This window comes from Dendrobates tinctorius, unplaced genomic scaffold (assembly GCF_039654945.1).
Source record: "Dendrobates tinctorius isolate UK_male_01 unplaced genomic scaffold, ASM3965494v1 ptg000062l, whole genome shotgun sequence".
In the NCBI taxonomy this organism is placed as follows: Eukaryota; Metazoa; Chordata; class Amphibia; order Anura; family Dendrobatidae; genus Dendrobates; species Dendrobates tinctorius.
The window spans coordinates 14,859,851-14,879,888 of NW_027361730.1; the positions used below are offsets into that span (position 1 = coordinate 14,859,851).

The 20,038-nt window shown below is 40.4% G+C and overlaps 1 protein-coding gene and 1 long non-coding RNA gene across 7 annotated transcripts in view; one reads left to right on the plus strand and one right to left on the minus strand.

Annotated features, from left to right (window-relative positions):
* Positions 1 to 19,593, minus strand: part of LOC141092940 (uncharacterized) — a 38,214-nt gene extending 18,621 nt beyond the window's left edge. Inside the window, exons 1-3 of the long non-coding RNA XR_012232964.1 lie at positions 19,470 to 19,593; positions 19,155 to 19,265; positions 7,351 to 7,533 (exon numbers count right to left, since the gene is read on the minus strand). This is a non-coding gene — a long non-coding RNA (uncharacterized lncRNA). The remainder of the gene's footprint in view (positions 1 to 7,350; positions 7,534 to 19,154; positions 19,266 to 19,469) is intronic.
* The window catches only part of SHANK3 (SH3 and multiple ankyrin repeat domains 3), a 609,395-nt gene that overhangs the window by 371,739 nt on the left and 217,618 nt on the right, over positions 1 to 20,038 (plus strand). For all 6 annotated transcript variants that reach the window (XM_073579308.1, XM_073579309.1, XM_073579307.1 and 3 more), the window contains one exon: positions 17,572 to 17,680. In XM_073579308.1, the coding sequence (XP_073435409.1) occupies positions 17,572 to 17,680 (109 nt within the window). The remainder of the gene's footprint in view (positions 1 to 17,571; positions 17,681 to 20,038) is intronic.

A 20,038-nucleotide genomic window follows, 5' to 3' on the forward strand; every position in this document is an offset into this window, starting at 1 on the left:
CATGTCAGGTATCAGCGTACTCAGGACAAATTGCACAATAACTTTTGCAGTCCAATTTCTCCTGTTACCCTTGGTAAAATAAAAATTGAACCTGAAGTATTTTTTTTTTTTTATGAAAAAAAGTTAGATGTTCATTTTTTTTTTTTTAAATATTCAAAAAAATTCCTGTGACGCACCTAAAGTGTTAATAAACTTCTTGAATGTGGTTTTGAGCACCTTAAGGGGTGCAGTTTTTAGAATGGTGTCACTTTTGGGTATTTTCTATCATATAGACCCCTCAAAGTGGCTTCAAATGTGATGTGGTCCTAAAAATAAAATGGTGTTGTAAAAATGAGAAATCGCTGGTCAACTTTTAACCCTTATAACTTCCTAACAAAAAAAACAAAAAAACTTTGGTTCCAAAATTGTGCTGATGTAAAGTAAACATGTGGGAAATGTTAGTTGTCAAGTTTTTTGTGTGCCGTATCTCTGTGATTTAAGGTCATAAAAATTCAAAGTTGGAAAATTGCGAAATTTTCAAAATTTTCGCCAAATTTCCGTTTTTCTCACAAATAAACGCAAGTTATTTGAATGAAATTTTACCACTAACATGAAGTACAATATGTCACGAGAAAACAATGTCAGAATCACCGGGATCCAGGGAAGCGTTCCAGAGTTATGACCTCATAAAGGTACAGTGGTCAGAATTGTAAAAATTGGCCCGGTCATGAATGTGCAAACCACCCTTGGGGGTGAAGGGGTTAATATCAGTTTTTCTAATAAAATGTTTCAAAGAAATGAGCTTATGAAGGTATGAAATTTGACTAATTTTTCTAACAACTATTTTACTTATATTAAGTTATGCATTACAGATAAAGCAGAGGCTAATTTATGAATAAACTATTCCTTCTTAAAATGATTTTTGTCTGAACTGAAGTACTCTGAATAGGGCAGTGAATATATTTAGATATAGTAATGTGTTTGTGAATTGACATGTTACACTTAGTGGTAAACTCCCACTACAATAAATGTTTATACAGTTGCATACTCCTGACTAAAATGAATAAGGAAAAAATAGTAAATAAAAATTGTTGCACTGTTTTTACGCAGGAAAAGCTCGAACAGACATATCATTGATGCAACCTGTGCAGCCAGAAAGGGAATCAGGAGCTAAAGGAGGCCTTAAAACCAGAGATGAGCAAATTTTTTCAGATTCGGTTCAGAATATGATCGGAAACGAATATTGTTTTTGCAATATTCGCCGATCATTAGAGTGAATGGGAGTAGAAATTAACGAATATGTTTGGAACCGATCATGACATGCATTCGGCACGAATAGTGTTCGAATATGGCCCGAATATGTCAAAATCAGATTCAGGGCTAAAATCCGAACAAATTTGCTCATCTCAACCCCCAAAGCAGCATGGAACTTCTGTCACAGACAGAAACAAAAAGCAGTACACTATGATCTGTGCTGCCAAGCTTCTAGAAATCCCAGGACATTCTGTGAAATTAGGGCACTTTTTGCTATGTCCATAAATAAAAATGTAAGGCTAATTTCACACTAGCGGTTTTTTGCGCTGCGTGTCTTGCGCACATCAAACGCATAACTAAAACGCATTCAAATGCTTATAAACGCTGCTTTTTTGTTGCCTCATCGTGCGCATTAAGCCATAAAACGCAGAGTTTATATGCATTTTCTAGCGTTTTCCATGCGTGTGCTTTTTTTGCGCAAAAGATAGTTTCAAAAGTAGGAAAATTCTAAAGTAAATGTTGATTGTAGTCATGCCTTGACCTAAATACTCCATAATTTGTTGCTTCTCAGCAGCTGACATTCTTTTTCTTTCCCATTTTGGCAAAAAATGTAGGCTGCTTAATAATGTGGAACAGCCTTCTTAAGTAGTCTTGCCTTTATTTGGACACACCTGCCAAACTAATTTGCACAGGTATCTGCAATTGCTTTCAGTGATATAAAGAGCCCTGACGCACATCACCATCAATGAGTTTAAATGACAAACAAAAAAATTCTAGCCTTATCACTCCTAAACTCTTTTTGCATAATAATTTGGAACACAGTTTATAGCGATATCGCTATGTGTGAAGCCCCCCTTTACTTGTTCTATGAGAAGGGGATAACCTTTCCTAATACAAATAATTTAATAAAGCCTTAATTACCATTTTTCCTTACTGACTATCAGCTCCATATATGATTTCACGTTTCATTCCTTATAAAGCATAGTCTCTAGCACTGAGGTAAAAGCCACGTACCAGAGTAAAAAAAAACAAAAAAAAAAAAAACAACACCATAAGGCTATGTGCCCACATGTGCAGAAGATTTTTATGAAAACCGGACTCCTTCCCAGAAAACGTGTTTTTGTTCGCGCAAAAAACGTGCGTTTTTGATGCGTTTTTTCCGCGTGTCCCCAGACACATAGCAAATAGCTAAAAACGCGGACTTTTCCGCAAAATTAACCCCTTCACGACCAATGATGCCACATAGGCGTCATGAAAGTCGGTGCCAATCCGACGTTAAAGCCCCCCTGCGGGTCGGGTGATCGGGGTCACTGAAAGGTCACCCGACCCGCAGATACAGGGGGCTTTGTACTTCACCACAGGGGGTGTGGCTTCGCCCCCACGTGGCTACGATCGCTCTGATTGGCTGTTAAAAGTGAAACTGCCAATAAGAGCGGTAGTAATATTTCATCAATGAAAATTTATGAGATATTACAATCCAGCCATGGCCGATGCTGAAGTAGCATCGGCCATGGCTGGAGACCGTGATCCGCCCCTCCACGACTCACGGAGCCGATCGGCCCCTGATACTGACTGACGGCGGCAATGTGCTGCCGCTGACATCATCTGCTCCCCTCCCCCTTCTCTCCACTCCCCCCCACCTTCCAACCCCCCCCGGTACCTCCGATGTCCCGCTCTGGCTCCCGGTGTCCCGCCGTCCTGTTCCATGGGCGCCTCCATCTTGGAAAATGGCGGGCGCATGCGCAGTGCGTCCACCGGCTGCAGATTCCATTCATTCATTTTGATTACTGTGATAAACTCTCAGTGATCAAGATAGAATGAAAAGTAAATAAACCCCCCCCCCCCCCCCGTTTATCACCCCCATAGGCAGGAACAAATAATAAAATAAATTTTTATTTTTCCATTAGGGTTGGAAATAGGGGTAGGGTTAGAACTAGGGTTAGGGTTGGAATTATGGTTAGGGTTGGGATTAGGGTTGGAATTAGGGGTGTGTTGGGGTTAGGGATGGAGTTAGAATTGAGGGTTTGCCACTGTTTAGGCAGATCAGAGAGTCTCCAAACGCGACATGGCGCCACCATTGGTTCCAGCCAATTTTGCGTTCAAAAAGTCAAACGGTGCTCCCTCCCTTCCAAGCCCCGACGTGCTCAAACAGTGGTTTACCCCAACATATGGGGTATCACCGTACTCAGGAAAAAATTGCACAACAACTTTGGGGGTATAATTTCTCCTGTTACCCATTGGGAAAATAAAAAACTGGGGTCTAAAAAAATTATTTTTGTGGAAAAAAAATTATTTTTTTTATTTTCACGTCTCTGCGTTATAAACTTCTGTGAAGCTCTTTGGGGGGTTCAAAGTGCTCACCAGACATCTAGATAAGTTCCTTGGAAGGTCTTGTTTCCAAAATGGGGTCACTTGTGGGGGGTTTCTACTCTTTAGGCACATCAGGGGCTCTGCAAACGTAACGATGACCGCAGACCTTTCCATCAAAGTCTGCATTTCAAAACGTCACTACTTCCATTCCGAGCCCTTACGTGTGCCCAAACAATGGTTCCCCCCATATATGGGGTACCAGCGTACTCAGGACAAACTGGACAACAACTTTTGGGGTCCAATTTCTCCTGTTACCCTTGTGAAAATAAAAATTAGCGAGCTAAAAAATCATTTTTTGAGGGAAAAAAAATTATTTTCTATTTTCACAGCTTTGCGTTATAATCTTCTGTGAAGCACTTGGGGGTTCAAAGTGCTCACCACACATCTAGATAAGTTCCTTGGGCGGTCTAGTTTCCAAAATGGGGTCACTTGTGGGGGGGTTCCACAGTTTAGGTACATTAGGCACTCTGCAAATGTAACATGACGCCCGCAGACCATTCCATTAAGTTCCATAAGCGGTCTCGTTTCCAAAATGGGGTCATTATGGGGGTTTTTCACTGTTTAGGTGCACAGGGGCTCTCCAAACGCGACATGGTGTCCGATAACGATTGGAGCTAATTTTCCATTCAAAAAGTCAAATAGCGCTCCTTCCCTTCCGGACCCTGCCGTGCTCCCAAACAGTGGTTTATGACCACATATGAGGTATCGGTGTACTCAGGAGAAATTGCCCAACAAATTTTAGGATCCATTTTATCCTGTTGCCCATGTGAAAATGAAATAATTGATGCTAAAAGAAAATTTTTGTTGGAAAAAATTAAAATGTCCATTTTTTCCTTCCACGTTGCTTTAGTTCCTGTGAAACATCTGAAGGGTTAATAATCTTCTTGAATGTAGTTTTGAGTAGCTTGAGGGGTGCAGTTTTTAGAATGGTGTCACTTTTGGGTATTTTCTGCCATATAGACCCCTCAAAGTGACTTCAAATGTGAGGTGGTCCCTAAAATAAATGGTTTTGTAAATTTTGTTGTAAAAATGAGAAATCGCTGGTCAACTTTTAACCCTTATAACTTCCTAACAAAAAAAAAAAAATTTTGTTTCCAAAATTGTGCTGATGTAAAGTAGACATGTGGGAAATGTTATTTATTAGCTATTTTGCATCACATAATTTCTGGTTTAACAAAATAAAAATTCAAAATTTGAGAATTGCGAAATTTTCTCCAAATTTCTGATTTTTTCACAAATAAACGCAAAAATTATCGACCTAAATTTACCACTAACATGAAGCCCAATATGTCACAAAAAAAAAAATCAGAATCGCTAGGATCCGTTGAAGCGTTCCAGAAGTATTACCTCATAAAGGGACACTGGTCAGAATTGCAAAAAATGGCCAGGTCATTAAGGTCAAAATAGGCTGGGTCTTGAAGGGGTTAATGAGCATGCTGCGTTTTTTTACCGTGAAGCTTTTTTTCGCGGAAAAAACGCGTCAATATGCACAAAAAGTGCAAAATGCATTAAAATGAATGGGATGCTTCTTTCAAGCAGTTTTTAAGCATTTTTGCCGGTAAAAACACTTAAAAAACGCTTACGTTAAGACACACAGCCTTAAAATTAAAAATCAATAGACTAAACAATTCCAAAAAGACAATTAGGCGGTTTTTGCCCAAAAACACGCAAAAAAAACCCTCGTGTTTTCTGGGAAGGAGTGCGGTTGTCATGCAGAAATTTTCGGCATACGTGGGCACATAGCCTTAAGGGAAACACACAAGTAAGGAAGCTGAGGTGCCATCAGTCACAGAGGGTGTAAGTATGAACATAACAGGAGCGAGGGGTTAAACACTATACAGCGCGGACGTGCTGCAATCCTGGAAGGTCTTATGTTCACTGCTTATTTAAAATTTGAATTCTCTGTTTTATAATCCTGTTGTTTGTTTGTGCTGGTGCCAACTTTTACATGGCCCAGGTTTTTGCTGTGGATTGTGAACTGCACATCTCCATGTATCAGCAGCGTCTTACCCGTCTATGCACCTGCTGCTCCTGTTACACTGGGGCGCACATTAGACTTGTCAAACATGCTCCCATTTTCCCAGCAATATATGTGCGGCGCTAATTAACATAAATAAACTCCTGGCAGAAGTCATACTTTGCTATCTTCTTAATGCACAGCCTCGTTTTATAGAAGACAAAGTATTTAATATTCTGTTTGAATAAAGCGGAATTAAATATTTAACATGGTTACACTTCTGACTGATGGGCATTTACAAAAAAATGCCAGCTGTCTAGTGGTTGGTGCATAATACACCCAGAGTGGAAGCGGGCGCCATTTATTATTTTGACGCCAACACATTTTGCAAGAACCCATGAGGCAAGAGATGTGTTGTGTCTCATTGTTCACTGGTATCAACAATTACTTAGTCAGTGGCATAAGGATAAATTGTTTCCTCTAAATGCATTTTCAGGGGTGCTTCAGAAGTGGTCGTAGTAGATTTACCCATCCGTCCCCACGTATAAGTGTTCAGCATTCAGAAAATTTGAACAAAATAATCCCTTCCGTGTTTGTGAATGGGGTTGTGTCAGTAGTATATGCATGGAAATCTCTGCAAATCCTATTCAGATGACTGGGACAGTCAGAATATTTTTTCCAAAAAATCTGCTGCATGTAATTTTACCCTCTCATTAGCCATCACATTTTGCCTTTTGAAAACAGGACTGCACATATTTGTCAGTCCCATGTGTGGTATTTTATAGACTTGTTTGTTTAGGCTCACATTCATTGAACAGTGCATACAATTAGACTTAATTGCTTCCTATTCCTCCAGTGTTTCCCCGATTATTCATTCCTTTCTTGAAGCTTTAATGTGAGACTGTTGCTCGTAGGTGAGAGAGGGAATAAACCATGAGTTGATTTACAGTTCTTTTAAAGGTTTTTTTCATTATTGTTCCTGGCTGATTGAGTAACATTTCATTTTAAAAGGGAACCTGTCAGATGATTTTTGCCCCTCACCATCACCTCATCATGTTGATTAAAAAAAAAAAAAAAGCTTAACCAGTCACCATGTTTTTGCTACCCATCAGGGAAGTAGCATGATGTAGGGGCAGAGACCCTGATTACAGTGATGTTATCACTTGGTGGGATGCTTGCTGCAATTTTGATAAAAATTACTGCTTTATCTCTTGCAGTTATACCAGTTCTTTGAATGAAAAAAAAAACATATACAAGATAACATTGAAATCAGTTATGCCAGCATATAATATCTGTGATGGTAGATATGCAAGTGACCACTAGAAAATTTAAAAAAAAAAAATAAATACATTTTTTATTTAGAAGTAATTTAAATGAATACAAATACAATAATAAGGTGCCTCAAAATGCGGGGAACGTCTGACAGAAAAAAAAAAAAAAAAAACAGTATAGGACGAACCCTAAAATATGAGCACAATCATAGCTCCAACTGTATGCATAAAATTAGTTTTGTATATTCCACACAGATTCACTTTAGTACCTTTAACAGCAAAGAGCTGTTGATCCGAACAAATACTTTTGGTCCTCAGAAATTGACCAATTTGTATGCCACGTATAGTGGAAACCGGATGGAAAGAAGTCTCATGTAAGTTGGTGGCAGTGCATTTACGATATACGTTAGTAGTGATGTTGTCATTACTAAAGGTATTGATTTGGATATCAAGGAATTCTAATTTTCTCTCAGTTTTATATGATAGTTTTATATTAATATCGTTGTCGTTTAGTCTCACCAATAGAAGATCTAGGTCCTTCACTGTGCCCTCCCACAGGAATTAGGCATCGTCGATATAACACATCCAGTGGTGGGTACTTTCAATTCCCGATTCTGGGTTGCTGCTGATAATTTCTCTTTGCCAGGCATCTAGAAAAAGTTTAGCATGCGAGGGTGCTCACAATGCACCCATGGCGGTACCCTGTAATTGCAAGTACACCTGTTTCAAGTAATAGAAGTTAAAGGTCATCAAGACGGGGTTCAATATTGCTTTATTTGATGACCCAGTAAGTTGCTGCAAGTCCATCTGAACGTTTTGATGAACGTATACAGCGACTCTACATCAGCAGTAACCATAATCATATTCTCTGAACTAAACATATTGTCTAACCTATGTAGTGCAGCCGTGGTGTCTTTGATGTTTGATGGAAGAGTAGTGACTAGTGATTTCAGGAAGTAGTCAATGGTAGCACATATTATTTCATAAAGACAACAATTGCCCACCACTATCGGTCTCCCGGGAGGTTCCAAAGGATAATTATGAATCTTTGGAATCAGATAGAATGTAGGTAACCGTGGATTCAAAGATTCAAGCATTTGTTTTGGAATGATTCCTTCAGTAACTGCTTTTTCCAAGATGGAATACAATTCGGTTTGAAAAATAGTAATAGAATTAGGAGGCAATTTCCTATAACAGTTAACATCGTTAAGTAATTTTTTTGCTTGTTTCTCAAAAATGGAATTGGCAAGAATCACCAGGTTGCCTCCCTTATCGACTGACTAAAGGGCATGTTACACTACGAGATATCGCTAGCAATATCGCTATAACTAGTGACGTTATAGCGATATTGCTAGCGATATCGCTGTGTCTGATACTTACCTACGACCGGCTCCCCCGCTGGTTATCGCTGATCGCGCGAGATCAGGCTAGACTGTTTCTCGTCGTCTGCTTCCTGCGGCGCTTCCTGCTGCGACGACGAGCGACGCGTGGAGCCAGGCGGGAGGACGCAGGATCGCTGTGTGTGACAGGTAAGTAGCGACCCCCGACCCCTGCGATGTCGCTGGTGAGATCTGCCTATGTGGCAGCTCACTAGCGACCACTTAGCGATGTACCAGCGATCCTGACCGCGTCATATCGCTGGTCGGGATCGCTGATACATCGCTAAGTGTGACAGTACCCTTAAAGACCACATCATCGCAGTTTTGAAATTCTTTTATTGCCGCTTGTTCATTTTTGGTGACATTATGTGACCATTTTTTGTTACGTGTCAGTTGGTCAACATCTTTTGTAACCAATTTTGTAAAAATATCTACTGCAGGACAAACACTGAGAGCAGGGATTTTCTTAGATTTATAGTAGAGATGTGTCAGAAAATTGTTTTCCTGGGCAGAGGTTTGACAGCGGTAGCTGTAGCCCTGCACCAATCCATAACACAGGTAGCTGAAAAGATGGTAACTATTGCAAGCTTTCAAGACTACACAGGTGTCTTCATCAGGCATATGCCTGATGAAGAGACCTGAGTAGTCTCTAAAGCTTGCAATTGGTTACCATCTTTTAAGTTACCCATTAAAAGGTATTAACCACCGAGGACTCTCAAATCTAAATATTTTTCTATGTACTGGCTAACACGGTACAAAGATTTATATCTTTATTGTAATACAGGTAACATCATTTTTCTATAACAGCTGGTCCAGCAAAATATTTCTCATGATGCACTGACACTTTATTAGAAAAGATATTCTTTGCACATATGCACTTTCCCCTTTTATTACTTCTGGTCCCATACTTCTACACTACATTACGTATCATACATTATCCTTATGCGACAGCGACCCTACATAGTCTGTTATATTAGATTTAAAAATATTATAGTGAATCTGTTGAATATACAAAACAAATTTTATGTACAGTGGGTACAGAAAGTATTCAAACCCCTTTAAATTTTTCACTCTTTGTTTCATTGCAGCCATTTGGTAAATTCAAAAAAGTTCTTTTTTTCTCATTAATGTACACTCTGCACCCCATCTTGGCTGAAAAAACAAATGTAGAGATTTTTGCAAATTTAATTAAAAAAAACCCTGAAATATCACAAGGTTATAAGTATTCAGACCCTTTGCTCAGTATTGAGTATATGCACCCTTTTGAGCTAGTACAGCCATAAGTGTTATTGGGAATGATGCAACAAGTTTTTCACACCTGGATTTGGGGACCCTCTGCCATTCTTCCTTGCAGATCCTCTCCAGTTCCGTCAGGTTGGAAGGTGAACATTGGTGGACAGCCATTTTCAGGTCTCTCCAGAGATGCTCAATTGGGTTTAGATCAGGGCTCTGACTGGGCCAGTCAAGAATGGTCACAGAGTTGTTCTGAAGCCACTCCTTTGTTATTTTAGCTGTGTGCTTAGTGTCATTGTCTTGTTTGGAAGGTAAACCTTCATCCAGGTCTGAGGTCCAGAGGACTCTGGAAGAGGTTTTCATCCAGGATATCTCTGTACTTGGCCGCATTCATGTTTCCTTCAATTGCAACCAGTCATCCTGTCCCTGCAGCTGAAAAACACCCCCATAGCATGATGCTGCCACCACCATGTTTCACTGTTGGGATTGTATTGGGCAGGTGATGAACAGTGCTTAGTTTTCTCCACACATACTGCTTAGAATTATCACCAAAATATTCTATCTTCGTCTCATCAGACCAGAGAATCTTATTTCTCATAGTCTGCGAGTCCTTCATTTGTTTTTTAGCAAACTCTATGCGGGCTTTCGTATGTCTTGCTTTGAGGAGAGGCTTCCGTCGGGCCAGTCTGCCATAAAGGCCTGAATGTTGGAGGGCTGTAGTGATAGTTGACTTTGTGGAACTTTCTCCCTTCTCCCTACTGCATCTGTGGAGCTCAGCCACAGTGATCTGGGGGTTCTTCTTTACCTCTCTCACCAAGGCTCTTCTCCCACGATTGCTTAGTCTGGCTGGACGGCCAGGTGTAGGAAGACTTGTGGTGGTCCCAAACTTCTTCCATTGAAGGATTATGGAGGCCACTGTGCTCTTAGGGACCTTGAGTACTGCAGAAATTCTTTTGTAACCTTGGCCAGATCTGTGCCTTGCCACAATTCTGTCTCTGAGCTCCTCGGCCAGTTTCTTTGACCTCATGATTCTCATTTGGTCTGACATGCACTGTGAGGTCTTATATAGACAGGTGTGTGCCTTTACAATTCAAGTCTTATCAGTTTAATTAAACACAGCTGGACTCCAATGAAGAAGTAGAACCATCTCAAGGAGGATCACAAGGAAATGGACAGCATGTGACTTAAATATGAGTGTCTGAGCAAAGGGTCTGAATACTTATGACCATGTGATATTTCAGTTTTTCTTTTTTAATAAATTTGCAAAAATGTCTGTTTTTTTCAGTCAAGAAGGGGTGCAGAGTGTACATTAATGAGAAAAAAAAAATGAACTTTTTTGAAATTACCAAATGGCTGCAATAAAACAAAGAGTGAAAAAGTTAAAGGGGTCTGAATACTTTCTGTACCCACTGTATACTGTTGGAGCTATGATTGTGCTCATATTTAGGGTTGGTTTGTTTGAATTTTGAGTTTTTTTTGCATACAAGACAAAGGGGAGAGGCTCCTTCTGTAGTCAGATGTCTCACAGTGGGACACAGGATAGTGAGGTCAGGGGGAAATAACTGATTTACTAGGACACATACAGAATATTTCTTATATATGGGACAAAATAGGAAAGGAAGCATAAAGGGATAATTTTTGCCTTTATGTACTTTTAGATATTGCACATAATACATACATTACAATGCCATCTGATATTGATCATGACAACTGATTATATTAATATTCATCTATCCATTCATTTAATTGCATTAAAGCAAAAATCATCTGTGCTAGATCATTCTGGCTGGTGCCTTTTATATGATTGGCTTATTGATAGTAATATTATGTTAATAAATAGGTCAATTACTTCTTTCAGGCTGGGGTCACATGATCGTATATTCTCTCTTGATTGAATACGTTAATGACAATCTGCTCAGATTCTGATCTGAGTGTCAGATTACTGTTATTTCGATGCTGTCACATGAGAGAAATGGAACAAAGTTGTGAAGACAGAAAACAAAATCTCTCCATTTTCTCTCCATTGTCTCAATCTATGAAAACAGACTGCACTCAGATGACATCCGATGTTTTAGGCTGGTTTCACATTTGCGTTTTTTTGCGCTGGAAAAAAACGCATACGTGCGCATGCGTTTTTTCCCCTATATTTAACATGGGTGCGCATACCTGCGCGCTGGTAAGCGCACGTATGCGATTTTCATGCGCTGCGTTTTTTTGGGGTGTGCGTTTGTATTTTCCAGACGCAGCATGTTGCATTTTTTGGCACTGCAAAAAAGCGCATGCGCACGTTTTGCGCTAAAAATTGCCATTATAGCCTATGGATGCGCATACGTGCGCACTGGCATGCTCATGTATGCGTTTTTTTGCACATGCGTTTTTTTTTTTTTTAACCATGGAATTTAGGGGTTTGGGTTAGAGTTAGGGTTAGTTAAGGGGGGTTAGGGTCAGGGTCAGGGTTGGGGTTAGGGTCAGGGTCAAGTATGGTTTGGTTAAGGGTTAGGGTCAAGTATGGTTTGGTTAAGGGTTAGGGTCAGGGTTAGGGTTAAGGTTAGTTAGGGTTAAGTATGGTTTGGTTAGGGTCAGGGTTAGGGTCAAGTATGGTTTGGTTAAGGGTTAGGGTCAAGTATGGTTTGGTTAAGGGTTAGGGTCAGGGTCAGGGTTAGTAAAGTCATGGTTAGGGTTAGTAAAGTCATGGTTAGGGTTAGGGTCAGGGTTAGTAAAGTCATGGTTTGGGTTAGTGTGAGGGGCCACCTAATGTTGGAAAAAAACGGAAACGCGGTACAAACGCAACACAAACGCAACACAAACGCAACACAAACGCAACACAAACGCAACACAAACGCAACACAAACGCAACACAAACGCAACACAAACGCAACACAAACGCTGCGTTTTTTTCATGCATGCTCATAAAAATGCTTGAAAAAAAACGCAGCAGTTGTATGCTTTTGTATGCGTTTTTTCAATGCTTTTTTTGCGGGAAAAACGCGCTGCAAAAAAAAGCAAGTGTGAAACTAGCCTTACTCGCACCAATAGACTTGTATGGTATACACTCGTGTAAGATTAGGGATTTCTTCTCCCTGTTAAAGCCACACGTGTTGGTTTGTCTTAGTACAGAGATAAGTGACGGTGCTGCTGGACTACAACAGGAATATAAGCACTGAGTATAAAGTTCAATTTTGGCTAAGTGAACCTTGTTGCACAGTTGTACAGATCACCAGACCAAACTCTAAGGGTATGTGCACACGCTGCGGATTTGGCCGCTCGGATTTTGTAAAATCCGCAGGTCAAAAGACCTGCGGATTAGCCTGCGATTTTTCATCTCCACAATGGAGGAGATGGCAAACCGCAGCCGAATCCGCAGAAAGAATTGACATGTCAATTCTTTCTGCAGTTTAGAAACCGCAGGAAAAATCCGCACCGTCTGCACTGCGGTTTAATATCCATAAGATATTATGGTACTGTACACCGCAGGAAAAACTGCTGCAGATCCACAGCGGCCAAATCCGCTGCGGAACCGCAGCAGAATCCGCAGCGTGTGCACACACCCTTATTGTTCTCTCTGCTCTGGGGAGGAAGCAGGAATAATTCACATGTTATGGGTTTGGCCGCAATTATGTACATATACACACACATTTGGATTGTGGTTCTTAAAGGGAACCTGCCAGCAGGATTGTGTACAGTAACCTACGGACAGTGTCAGGATGGCGCCATTATACTGATTAAAATGATACCTTGGTTGGTGAAATCCGTCTTGTGGTTGTTGTTTAATCTTTATTTTCAGTCTTTAGTTAATGAGATTCTCGTGCTCCGGGGCGGCCTGTGGGGGTCTTCATGTGGTGCTCAGTTTAGGTATTCATGTGTATGGCTTCTGACAGGTCACTGATCTCTCACTGACCTGCCCCCTAGTTTATATAGTGAATATTATATACAGTGCCTACAAGTAGTATTCAACCCCCTGCAGATTTAGCAGGTTTACACATTCGGAATTAACTTGGCATTGTGACATTTGGACTGTAGATCAGCCTGGAAGTGTGAAATGCACTGCAGCAAAAAAGAATGTTATTTCTTTGTTTAATTTTTTTTTAAATTGTGAAACGTTTATTCAGAGGGTCATTTATTATTCAACCCCTCAAACCACCAGAATTCTGTTTGGTTCCCCTAAAGTATTAAGAAGTATTTCAGGCACAAAGAATGAGCTTCACATGTTTGGATTAATTATCTCTTTTTCCAGCCTTTTCTGACTATTTAAGACCCTCCCCAAACTTGTGAACAGCACTCATACATGGTCAACATGGGAAAGACAAAGGAGCATTCCAAGGCCATCAGAGACAAGATCGTGGAGGGTCACAAGGCTGGCAAGGGGTACAAAACCCTTTCCAAGGAGTTGGGCCTACCTGTCTCCACTGTTGGGAGCATCATCCGGAAGTGGAAGGCTTATGGAACTACTGTTAGCCTTCCACGGCCTGGACAGCCTTTGAAAGTTTCCTCCCGTGCCGAGGCCAGGCTTGTCCGAAGAGTCAAGGCTAACCCAAGGACAACAAGGAAGGAGCTCCGGGAAGATCTCATGGCAGTGGGGACATTGGTTTCAGTCAATACCATAAGTAACGTACTCCACCGCAATGGTCTCCGTTCCAGACGAGCCCGTAAGGTACCTTTACTTTCAAAGCGTCATGTCAAGGCTCGTCTACAGTTTGCTCATGATCACTTGGAGGACTCTGAGACAGACTGGTTCAAGGTTCTCTGGTCTGATGAGACCAAGATCGAGATCTTTGGTGCCAACCACACACGTGACGTTTGGAGACTGGATGGCACTGCATACGACCCCAAGAATACCATCCCTACAGTCAAGCATGGTGGTGGTAGCATCATGCTGTGGGGCTGTTTCTCAGCCAAGGGGCCTGGCCATCTGGTCCGCATCCATGGGAAGATGGATAGCACGGCCTACCTGGAGATTTTGGCCTAGAACCTCCGCTCCTCCATCAAGGATCTTAAGATGGGTCGTCATTTCATCTTCCAACAAGACAGTGACCCAAAGCACACAGCCAAGAAAACCAAGGCCTGGTTCAAGAGGCTAAAAATCAAGGTGTTGGAGTGGCCTAGTCAGTCTCCTGACCTTAACCCAATTGAAAACTTGTTGAAGGAGCTCAAGATTAAAGTCCACATGAGACACCCAAAGAACCTAGATAACTTGGAGAAGATCTGCATGGAGGAGTGGGCCAAGATAACTCCAGAGACCTGTGCCGGCCTGATCAGGTCTTATAAAAGACGATTATTAGCTGTAATTGCAAACAAGGGTTATTCCACAAAATATTAAACCTAGGGGTTGAATAATAATTGACCCACACTTTTATGTTTAAAATTTATTAAAATTTAACTGAGCAACATAACTTTTTGGTTTGTAAGATTTATGCATCTGTTAATAAATCCTGCTCTTGTGTGAAGTTTGAAGGCTCTAACTTATTTGCATCTTATCAAACCTGCTAAATCTGCAGGGGGTTGAATACTACTTGTAGGCACTATATATATATATTCTTGGAGGAGGAAATTTTTTTATGTTCTCTAGCAAGATGCCTGCGCAGTAACAGCTATCGAATCATAATGTAATTCATTACATATGCGATCATGCTGCAGTGCAGGCGCGCCTGCCTGCTGAAGGTTTTTTTTTTTTTTTTTTAACTTTTTTACAAGATCTATAGTATTTATGTAAACTAGGAGGCAGGTCACTGAGAGATCAGTGACCTGTCAGAAGCCATACACATGAATACCTTGTCAGAGCACCACATTAAGCCACCCCCACAGGCCGCCCCAAAGCACGAGATTATCATTAACCCCTTAACGAGCAGGGGTATTTTTGGTTTTGCATTTTTTCCTCCCCTTTCCAAACCCATAACTTTATTTTTTCATTAGTGTGGCCGTGTGAGGGCTTATTTTTTTGCGGTACGAGTTGTACTTTTGAACGACACAATTGGTTTTACCATGTCGTGTACTACAAAACAGGAAAAAAATTCCAAGTGCAGTGAAATTGCAAAAAAAGTGCAATCCCACACTTGTTTTTTGCTAGGTTCACTAAATGCTAAAAGTGACTTGCCATTATGATTCTCCAGGTCATTACGAGTTCATAGACACCAAACATGTCTAACTTCTTTGTTACCTTAATGGTGAAAAAAAATTCCGAAATTAAAAAAAAAAAAAAAAAAAAAAAATTGCGCCATTTTCCAAGACCCGTAGCGTCTACATTTTTCATGATCTTGGGTCGGGTGAGGGCTTAGTTTTTGCGTGCTGGGCTGACGGTTTTAATGATACCACTTTTGTGCAGATACGTTATTTTGATTGCCCGTTATTGCATTTTAATGCAATGTCACAGCGACCAAAAAAAATGTGATTCTTGCGTTTTGATTTTTTTTTCCTCGCTATGCCGTTTAGCGATCAGGTTAATCCTTTTTTCTTATTGATAAATGGGGCGATTCTGAATGCGGCGATGCCTAATATGTGTATGTGAGGTTTTTTTTTTAAATTGTTTTATTTTCAATGGGGCAAAAGGGGCGTGATTTAAACTTATATTTTTTTAATTTTTTAAAACATCTTTTTACGTTTTGGCATGCTTCAATAGCCTCCATGGTAGGCTAGAAGCATCCACAACTCAATCGGCTCTGCTTCATACATGCGATGAGCAGATCGCCTATATGTAGCAGAAATACTGCATTGCTAGGAGCGCCTACCACCGAGTGGCGCTTATAGCAATCAGGCAGCAGCAACTATAGAGGTCTCCAGGAGACCTCTGGTTGTTATGCCAAATCATCGCTGACCCCCGATCACGTGACGGGGGTCAGCGATGCGCGCATTTCCGGCCCACCGCCAGAGCCCTCATCAAAGCAGGGGAGATGTCCAATGTTAAGGGGTAAACTGAAAATAAAGATTAAACAACAACCTCAAGACGGATTTCACCAACCAAGGTATCATTTTAATCAGTATAACAGCGCCGACCTGACACTGTCTGTAGGTTACTGTGCGCAATCCTGCCTAAAGGTTCCCTTTAACCCTATAGACCTGGCATATGAATGTACCGGAGCATAAAGATCCCATAATATGTATTCTGGGATATATTGATGAGTTGAGAGTGGATGAGGTTGGGAAAATTGCTCTTGCACGCCTCCTGTTTGCCGCGAATAAACTAATTGCTAAGAATTGGAAATTAGAGAGACCTCATCATGCAGAGAATATATCAAGTATGTGAAGTCTCTTTTTCAGGTTGAAAAAGGGGTCTATTCCAAAAGGAACAGAAGTTTATATTTTGAAAAACTTTGGACTCCTTGGATGGTTCACAACTATTAATCATTGTCCTTTAATATTGTACTAAAGAGCCCTAATAGATGCTCTATATTTATGGACTGTGTGCTGGCAAGCCGGTCCAGACAAAGTTGGGAAAGACATGTTGTTGATGTTTTGGACTTTATATCTATATGTGTACTGTTATTTGGTTTATGGTGGAGTTCGACTGGTGTTCAAAAGGGTGGGTTGGTGGTTTGGGAGGGGGAGGGTTGAGCCGGGGTTTAAATGTTCTAATTTGGATATTTTGCTTTATATCTGTAAAATGTTTTAAAATTAATAAAAATTTACTGATTTTTTTTTTTTTTAAGTTCAATTTTGTAGCAAATACACATTTATAGCAAGGTCATGGTCACAAGCATCATTACAGGGCTGATATAGCACTTCTAACAATTTCTAGGGATAAGGGTCCCTTTAATCCTGCCCATGGGGATGTCTCATTTTTGCATGTGTATGATTGCAAATGTTTGAAGAACTTTTGGCCTTAGGTGCAGCTGGATCTAGGCACATTTGTTCACAATTCCTGAGTATCTTAGAAAGTGGTTAGATGAAGTGCTGAATGATAATGACATTTTATTCTGGGATTCCTCATGTCATGATGAAATTATTCCACTGTAAAGAATTGGTTGGAGCTCATTGTACGTGATTAGATCTGCTCTTTTCTCATTGCCAGAACGTTTTATGTAGTAATGCACAGTTTACAAATGTAATTTCCAATTTAGAAATCTACCACTTCATTTTCTCTCCTAATTTTTTGTTTTCTGTTTTGTTTTTTTTTTATTTCTAATTTACATTGTAGGGGAATCTAAAGAAATTCATGGAGTACATTCAGCTTCAGAATATCGAGAAGGTGACAAGGCTGCTTGAGCGGGGTCTGGATCCGAATTACCAGGATCCAGATACAGGGGGTAAGAGAATTTCAATGTGGCAGCATAGTTTAGAAAAGTAACGGAAAGAGAAGATCATCATTATATCTTTGACTCTTTTTTTGCAGTCAGGAAATGTTATCTTTGTAATGCATTCTTATCAACACAATGGGTAAAATTTATGTTATTTCTTTGAGGAATCCACAAAAAAAGCACGTTACCGCTTTATAGAATCACAACATGTCATCAACTCTATGCAGATTGTTTTCCATGTTGTATTAGTGGACTTGTATGTAGTTGTGCAATGAAGTATCTGCATCAGATTTGCAGCATGTGAACTTGGCCTTAGGATACCATTACGGTGGTCATTGCAAGTCTAAGGCCGGGGTCACACTAACCGACGCAAAATACGGTCCGTAGTTTACAGGCGTAATACGGATGAATGACCCCTAAATAGTGCTCCGTATGTCATCCGTAAGCAAGGTGTGGTTGCGTATTTTGCGCATGTCAGCATCCATATGGCATCCGTATGGCGAGACTTTCTCGCCGCCTTGCAAAATGGACATATAATTGAGCCCTATGACAGGGTTTCTAACAGAAACGAAATAATAGATATAGACACATAGAATGTATATATATATATATATTTATATTTCACAGAGTTCTTCTTAGCAGAATAGCCGCTAATTAAATTGGCGGCTTCTATCAAATAATTCCCCAACCCGACATGAAATAACACATACTTTACATTCAGTAAAGCATTTCATTTCATGTTTTTTTATGTCCTTGACTAATAATTAGATGCGGGTTTGTGCCAAATTTGGGATTTGTAGTTGTTATTTTAAGGGGCTAATTTGTAGTTAAATGCGTGTGCTTCCGATTGCCCTGTAGCGGTGGCGAATGAGTTAAACAAAGGGTTAATGTCACCTTACAATCCCACTCGCCACCAATATAGGGCAATGGGAAGCCCACGCATTTTTGCTATGAAGAACTCTGTGAAATATAAATATATATATATGTTTGTCACAATGACATGTATGTGTGTATATATCTATTCTTTATTTATTAAACCTGTCAGTGTGAGTTTACTGTATAGCGCACTGAATTGCCGGCTTTTCTAAAAGACACCGGGTGCGTATTTCTCGCAAGTCACATGTGTGGTCTGTGTGTAATCCGTATTTTTTGCGCACCCATAGACTTGCGATTGGCACGGACCGTAGAATACGCCTGAGAAATATACGGCTGTTGGGAGCAAACCCATAGAGAATAATTTGTACGTGTGTAATGTGTGCTTTTAATGCCTCTCACTCGTCCATATTCCTCGCCAGTGTGACCCCGGCCTAAGAACACTTCAATTACCAGAAAATAAAGGTGTTCCTTAGTATTTTTCTACACATTGCTGCTCCCAGTTGCCTAAGCTCATTTAATGTACCACTTCAGCATTTTTTTTTTTTTTATTTCCCCTACCTGTTAGCTATCAGTAGTATATGTTCAATATTTAATTTAAAATTCTTACCATTGGAAATTTTTTGCCATTCCTGAGCTGCTCCAGATCTGCATTGCAGAGTGTTAGATCAGCAATCGGTCAGTGTGAAGTTGTTGTGCCATACTGGGACAATGTAAAAAACTAAAAAAAAAAAAAACAGTTAATAAAAATATATAAAAGTCACAAAATAACAAGTGTGTGTGTGTGTGTGTGTGTGTGTGTGTGTGTGTGTGTGTGTGTGTGTGTGTGTGTGTGTGTGTGTGTGTGTGTGTGTGTGTGTGTGTGTGTGTGTGTGTGTCACTAATCAGAAAAAATCCATAAAAAATCATTTGAAAGGTAACTCACCAAACCCTGACTGATGCACTGGCAGGATGCAGCAGAACCCCATTGATAAAGGTTTAGGCAGCACAGGTGCATTCCACTAATGAGGACAGCCAGTAACCAATTGTGGTCCGGCTGCCCAGTGGAAATGCACACAGATGAGGCTTGCATAAGTCACACTGATAAATGTGATGCAAAAGTGTCTGAGCAGCCTATTGATCACGCCCATAGTATTAACAGGCGGGCTGCTCTGCACTATAAATACATGCATCACACAAAGAACCAAGCCAAATATAAAGGGTTCTAGCTGCATCCTGCTGAAAAGTGCAAAAAAGATAAATAGATATGGGGTATTGGTTACTATTTTGGCCAAAGCAGATAAGCTCACAACCCAACGTCAAGGGTCCCCAGATATTGTGAGTCCCTAACACTAAATATAAACAAACACTAATCAGAAAAAAATCATTTGAAAGGTAACTCACCAAACCCTGACTGATGCACTGGCAGGATGCAGCAGAACCCCATTGATAAAGGTTTAGGCAGCACAGGTGCATTCCACTAATGAGGACAGCCAGTAACCAATTGTGGTCCGG